Source organism: Desmodus rotundus, chromosome 6, assembly GCF_022682495.2.
Source record: "Desmodus rotundus isolate HL8 chromosome 6, HLdesRot8A.1, whole genome shotgun sequence".
NCBI classification, from domain to species: domain Eukaryota; kingdom Metazoa; phylum Chordata; class Mammalia; order Chiroptera; family Phyllostomidae; genus Desmodus; species Desmodus rotundus.
The window spans coordinates 85,389,815-85,396,672 of NC_071392.1; the positions used below are offsets into that span (position 1 = coordinate 85,389,815).

Genomic DNA, 6,858 nt, shown 5'->3' on the forward strand with positions numbered 1-6,858 from the left:
GTGTCTGAAATAGAAAATTTCGGAATCCTGCCCCACCCCTCCACATGCACTGTGTCTTTGCTTTTGATAACCCAGTACTTGACCCCTTCACCTTGTGCTAATCCCTCTCCCCACTGCTGAGCCTCGGCCAGAGCCCAGGTTTACTATCCTCCAAACCCTTTCTAATGTCTGCTTCTGTGGCACCTAATTCTAGCTCAGGCTGCCAGCTCTTAGCAAGTGTGGCAATTTTCATCAGCATTCGTGCAGATTCCCATGGCAGGCAGGAGGCTGTTTAAAAGAGACCCCATAATCGCATGAGTGATGAGAAAGACCAAGGCCCCAGTGGTGGGGAAGAGGAAGAATAGGCTATTGGTCTTCCATCCTCCAGATGTATCGGGCAAACGCCTATTTAACCCTTGCCCTGTCTGCTTTCCAAATACCCCCTCCATACCCTTAGTAGGCAAGAGAGCACCTGCACACCCAGACTCCCAGGAGACTCGGCCTCTTCCTTCTCATCACCTCTTCATGTTAGGATCCCGGATCCCCAAAGCCCTGGGTTTGACCTTCCTGCCCACTGGTGTAGCATTGAGAGAAAGGTCACACATAAGAGATTCCTTTGCTCTCAGGGGACTCCACGACACTGAGCCTCCTCATTGGCTCCCAATATGAGCCCTTCCTTAGTGTGAGGTAAATCAATCTCCATGAGGTCAGAGGATTCCTCAGGGCCCTGGATGTTCTTCTCTTCCCAACCCTCATCTCCTCAGCTTGAGAAGGCCCCACTGTGATACATGGGCGCTTAGCTTCCCCTGGTGTCCCCCATCCCGGAAGACTTCTGGGAGTCAGCTGCTCTTCCTCTCTGCCCTCAGAAGGGAAGTTTTCTAATCTCCTGTAGGTCACAAGCCCACAGAGTGGCCAAACATAGCAGAAGTGATGCAAGGCCCTGGGAAGGGGAAAGCTGCAGGTGTGCTTGTGGGGGAGAAGCGGTGGCCCTCCACCCCCACGTCCACCTCTGCTCTCCCCGGGGTATGTATAAAGGCTCTCCACCATCCACCATCCACCATCCACCCAATTTCAGGCCAGCCACCATGAATCCACTGCTGATCCTCGCCTTTGTGGGAGCTGCCAGTGAGTCCCATGCATCCCCTCAGGTCCCTCTAGCTCTGTCTCCTGGGGGAGATACCTGCCCTTCCATCACTGGTGTTCTGTCTCCCCTGACTAGCACCCCTTTGTCCCATTTCTGGGCTCTCTTTACACCTTGCCTCTCCATCTCCCACCTGACTCCACTGCTAGCCCATCATCATGCATCCTTCTCGGTGCATTCATTAGAGAGGCTGGAAAGGGAGACCATGGGAAGGTGGTCCGTGGAATATACCGGTGTTCTTGAGGCTTAGCTTTGACAGCGCTGGGCTAGCTCCGCCGTGGCTATTCTTAGCCCCACATACAACTAGGGTGGCTGGGGGACACTCAGGCCAGAGCCCTAGCGCTAGAAACTACAGGGTCTGGGGTGTGGCCTGTCGTTGAATTTTCAAGTTGTCCATGTGATTTCAAGATTCCCAGGTGTGCAGCCAAGGTTGAGAATCACTGTTCTGTTGGCCAATAAGAGTGCCTACCTTTGTTCCATTGAATGGGTTTGGGGGCTGCTCTCCCTGGCCCTCGCTGCACAGATTTGAGCTTTGGGAGGAGCCAGGTACAGTCAGAGCTACCGAGCCAGGAGATTTTCCTAACTGGGACAACCCATCCTGATAATCAGGGGCTCAAACAGCCATGGCGAGTGCACAAGGGAGGAATGAGCGAGAGAAAAGTATTCAGTGGGAATAAAAACCGCATTCGGAGTCACATCATAATGAGAGCACTATGAGGACCCTCCTTGGTCCTTGGTCTCCTGATGCCCCCAGTCTGGGCCAGAGCCCTGTGGGGGACCCAGCCATGTGCCCTGCAGACATAGAGAGAGATTCAGGAAGACCACCTCCATTGAACAGATCGGGGTTGGCTGTGCAACCTGGCTGCGAAATCCGGCTGCCAGCCACCCTGTGCTTTTGAGGAGCTTAATTAGTAGAATCCAGCCACAGCATCTAACTTCCTGCTGAACCAGCTTCTCCTTCCTGTCTCCACTCAAGTCGCTTTCCCCACTGATGATGACGACAAGATCGTCGGGGGTTACACCTGCCAGAGGAACTCTGTCCCCTACCAGGTGTCCCTGAACATTGGCTACCACTTCTGCGGGGGCTCCCTCATTAATGACCAGTGGGTGGTGTCTGCAGCTCACTGCTACCAGTCGTAAGTGCCAAGTGCTGGGTCCTCTCCCAGAGCTCGGGTCAGTCCTGGGGAGGACAGGGAGTGGGTGAGAGGGGTGGGAACATGGAGAGGAGGAGTTGTCCATGACTACTGATGCCCAGGAGTGGGGGTGATGAGGGACACATGTACAAGGCCTCTCACACCCAAAACAGATAAAACAGTGAGGGCTACAGTCCTGAGAACATTCTGGAAGGGGCTATTTGGGGTGTAAGGCCCCAAGGGTAAATAGGCAGGAAGTTGGCACAAATAACCATTGCCAGCTGGTTACACACAAAAACACCTAAGAAATGTTCAAAAAAACAAAAACAAAAACAAAAACAATAATTGATGCCTGGGTCCTATCCCAAGGTAATTAATTCAGAGTTTTCGGGAAGATCTTCTAAATGTTGGTGAGTTTTGAAGGCTCTCTCTCTCTCTCTCTCTTTGTGGTGATTCTGTTCTCTGACAGAGCTGGGATCTGCTGCCTAGTAGACCAAGGGTTCTCAGAGCTGAGTGTGCTTTAGGATCAGCAGAGGGCCCGCTGGACCTTGGGTGGCTGGGTCCCCCCTCTGCAGGGATTCTGATTCAGCAGGTCTGGGGTGGGAACAGGGACTTTGTACATCTACCAAGGTCCCGGGGCCACACTTGGAGACCCACTGGATTAGATCATCCAGAATGACAGTGCTCACCAGACCAAGACAGGAGGGAGTGAACGTCACTGCTGTACTTAGCCAGGTTACAGAGGGTCAGGAATGTCTGGGGGACTTGGAGCTTTGCATCTGTGCCCTTGACATTGGAGATATGGAGCAGGGGGTGCAGTAGAAGGCAGCTTGAAAAGCAGGTTGAAGAGCTATTGCAACTGGACACTTCACCCCATCCCCTCTCCACTAACACCTGCCATGGAAGAACGGTCTTTGGTGTGGCTCCTGTACCGCCCACCACCCTTCTACCGCCCCGAGCCATGGTGCCACAGCACCATCGTGAGCAGGGAGCTCAGGATCCCAGGGAAGTGGGGGTGTGAGAACAGGGTATGTGAGAACAGGTCCTCAGGTGCTTTCTTCCCAACAGCCGCATCGAGGTGAGGCTGGGAGAACACAACATCGAGGTCCTGGAGGGGGATGAGCAGTTCATCGACTCCGCCGAGATCATCCGCCACCCTGGCTTTGACAGCTGGACCCTGGACAATGACATCATGCTGATCAAGCTGTCCTCACCTGCGAACATGAATGGCCGGGTGTCTGCTATCTCCCTGCCTACCGCCTGTGCGCCCGCTGGCACCCAGTGCCTCATCTCTGGCTGGGGCAACACCCTGAGCTCTGGCAGTGAGTGGGGTCCTTGTGTTTACCCTCTGACATCCCAACATTTCCCAGAGCCAAGCACTCCCAAGCTCAGCCCCTCTGTCAGTGTCCTCTACACACAGCGGATTTTATTTATTTAGGGAGGGGAAGGAAGGGAGAAAGAGAGGGAGAGAAACATCAATATGTGGTTCCCTCTTGAGGGCCCCCTACTGAGGACTGGGAATAGAACCAGAGACCCTTTGGTTCACAGGCTCATGCTCAGTCCCCTGAGCCACACCAGCCAGGGCTAAAGAGCATTGTTTCCTGCTGGGGCTTATGTTCCTGGGCTCCTCTCCTAGGTGCCCTCAGCGTATAGCCCTGGATTGCCGTCCCCCATCCTGGCGTTACTCATATTTCTCTTTTCCTTCACCTCTTCTGCTCCTCAAAGTCAACTATCCTGAGCTGCTGCAGTGCCTGGATGCCCCACTGCTGTCCCAGGAGGAGTGTGAAGACTCATACCCTGGAGAGATCACCGACAATATGGTCTGTGCCGGCTTCCTCGAGGGCGGCAAGGATTCCTGCCAGGTGATTGGCCCCCTTCCATGAAGAGACCCCTGGTCTTTCCCCTGACCTGCCTGGGAGTCGAATAGGAACCGCCAGGGCTGTGGGGCAGTCCTCCCACTTTTTCTCACATTTTACAAAGTGTGTCATGTCTTCTTTGTCCCCAGGGTGACTCTGGTGGCCCCGTGGTCTGCAATGGAGAGCTCCAGGGAATCGTCTCCTGGGGATACGGATGCGCCCAGAAGTACAGGCCCGGTGTGTACACCAAGGTCTGTAACTTCGTGGACTGGATTCAGAAGACCATGGCCCAGTACAGCTGAAGCTCCCATCACGCCCCTCTGCCATCCCAATGCTAATAAAATGACGCTGATTCAACCTCCTGTGTCTGTGCCTGCTCCCGCCACCAGTTGGCTCTGGGAAATACACTCCCCCTGGGGTCAGGCGGGGCCCTGGATCCTACAGATGAGCAGAGGGCCCCCCTACCACCAGTGCTCCCTGGAATAGTAGTGGGCAGCATGTGAAGAGATAAAATCCAAAAAAATCATAGGCAGGGGACGAGGACAGGCTGTTTCTGGCAGGAAGTCTGTTTCAGAAAGGCTGTGTCAGAGGACCCCTGACCATGGTTGCACTTGAGCATGGTGCTAGAGCGTGCCAGATGCAGCTCCCAGCACAGACACATCTGGGGCAGCACCGTGCAAACACCTTGGCCACTTCTGAGTCCCTTTGTCACATGCTGAGACCTAGCCTGCGCTTCCCTCCTGGCAGCCCAAAGCCCCACTTGGCCCTGTTTCTTGACAACCTGTCCACGTGTCTTCCCTGGGCCTCAAGTTTTCAAACTCCAGAGAAGTCTGCCTTTTGTTCATCTCGCCTCACGACCCCAGTGTGTACAGGCCACAGTGAGTGCTTTGCAGACACTTCCAGGTGTGGCTCGCCCTCCCCTCTGGAGTGCATATTATCCCAGTGGTCCAGACAAGAAAGCAGAGGTTAGTTCACTCATGTCCCTCGTCCAGCAAATGGTAGATGTGGGGGCAGTCTCCTTGTTTGCTTGGCCCCAAAGCCTGTGCTGTCTCTAGCCCGCCTCAGGGTCCCTCAGATGGCCACTCTGGTCCATCAGCTCTGCTCCCCAATGTCTCTCCAGCCCATTCCCTGCCTCACTGCTCTTCCAGAGGGTCTGATCTCCCATCCACCTTCCACACTGCGTGCAAGGGGATCTTGCGCATTACATCATGTCCCGATTGGTGCTTTTCCCGACCTCCCACAGCTTCAGAGACAGGACCGGAGCTCCTTACCCAGGGGATGCAGGGGGGCTGTTGCTGCTCTGCCCAGGCCTTGGTTCCCAGCCTATCTCCCTGTTCCTCCACTCCCCTGTGATGCTCCCATGCTCAGAAGTCCCCATGGTTCCTCCAAGGAGCCTCGCACCTCTGACCCGGAGCTCCAGCACTATGGCCCATCTCGCTCCATGGCCTTCCACCCACCCTTTCACCCACTTCAGAAAAGTCTCTTCTGACTCTTCCTATTCCTGATTCTCGTCCCCCCACCCCTGTGCTGGTGCCACTGGCCCTGGGCCTGAGTGAGGCGTTTTCCTTCTGGTCCTCGCTGACGACCTTGCTATTTCTGCTTAGTAAACACACCTGTGTCTACCTTGGCATTTCACGGTGAGCTCCTTGGGAAGAAATCTTGTCTTGCTCATCCTGATGTATCTAGTGATTAAACAACGCCCAGAATACACAAGGCCCCCCAGTGACTGAGTGAATAAAGTATGACCTAGGAGTGGAGGGAAATGTACTGAAGGAAGACAGAGCCTTCCAGGAAAAAGGAAATATATTGGTTCCCCAGGTGTGATCCCTGTACCAGCAGCCCCAGATTCACTTGGGAATTTAGGAGAAGTGCAAAATCATGGGCCCCGTCCCAGACCTAGTGAGTCAGCAATTCTCGGAGGAGACCCAGCAACGTGCATGTTGACAGTCCTCCCAGGCATTCTGATACAAGCTAAAGCTGAAAAACCCGTGCAGTACTGAGATTGCTAGGCCATTCTCTCGGTGCAAGCAGTAGTGACTAACATTTCTACATTTCAGACCCATGAGGGATCGGCCATTATTCTTATTCTTATTCCTAGATGAAGAGATGGGGCTTGAAGAGCTTTGGCAGCTCGCCCATGGTCTCCTACACAGAAGTGGAGGGTCTGGGTGGGGGCCGGCTGGTGGCCTTCCCCTAGGGACAGGGACCTCAGTGGCCTCAGGTACAAGGGCACCTAGCAGAGCCCGGACCTTTAGTAAGGAGGCCTGGGGACTGATTCCAGCTCTGGTTCTGCATCAGCCTGACTGGCTACCCATGTGGCCTCCAGGTCTCAGTTACCTCTGAGAAATCAGGAGACAAATTTTAGGTTAGCATGACTGCCTTCACGTGCTTGAAAGGTTTCCAGAATTGCACTTATGTATAACACATTATTTGTGTATCTCCTCCCCAAACACCACAGTCCACCTGGAGAAAGGCACACAGGTAACCTGGCTTTCCCCTCCTGTCCCCAGCAAAACCATCCACATCCTTCTGACCCCCTCCAGTGGCCACGTTCAGATATGCAGTTACTTAGGTTTTAAAAATTGAGGAACGGGTGCCCCCTGCTGCCCAGGATGATGAATGATCCAACTCAGCACCAAGCTCCTTTGGAAAACAAAACAAATAAGCTGCAGGTGCACTGGGCAGGTGACAGTGTGACAGAGGCCAAAGCTGGGACAAACCCCATCAGGACTGAAAGTAGCTGTGCTAC

General features: G+C 54.2%; 1 protein-coding gene across 1 annotated transcript; it reads left to right on the top strand.

Annotated features, from left to right (window-relative positions):
- The first annotated feature begins 947 nt into the window (after positions 1 to 947).
- LOC128781169 (anionic trypsin-like) lies at positions 948 to 4,445 on the top strand. The gene is made up of 5 exons (XM_053926246.1): positions 948 to 1,104; positions 2,097 to 2,256; positions 3,322 to 3,575; positions 3,979 to 4,115; positions 4,259 to 4,445. Exons 1-5 carry the CDS (start codon positions 1,005 to 1,007, stop codon positions 4,409 to 4,411), a joined length of 804 nt encoding a protein of 267 aa, XP_053782221.1. The 5' UTR covers positions 948 to 1,004; the 3' UTR covers positions 4,412 to 4,445.
- The last annotated feature ends 2,413 nt before the right edge of the window (positions 4,446 to 6,858 follow it).

Excerpts from the sequence above, each read along its gene's own strand:
- LOC128781169 (XM_053926246.1), top strand. The coding sequence starts at position 1,005 with ATGTATAAAGGCTCTCCACCATCCACCATCCACCATCCACCCAATTTC. Across the intron at positions 1,105-2,096 it reads CGCCTTTGTGGGAGCTGCCA|TCGCTTTCCCCACTGATGAT; the intron begins GTGAGTCCCATG and ends TCTCCACTCAAG. Across the intron at positions 2,257-3,321 it reads GCAGCTCACTGCTACCAGTC|CCGCATCGAGGTGAGGCTGG; the intron begins GTAAGTGCCAAG and ends TCTTCCCAACAG.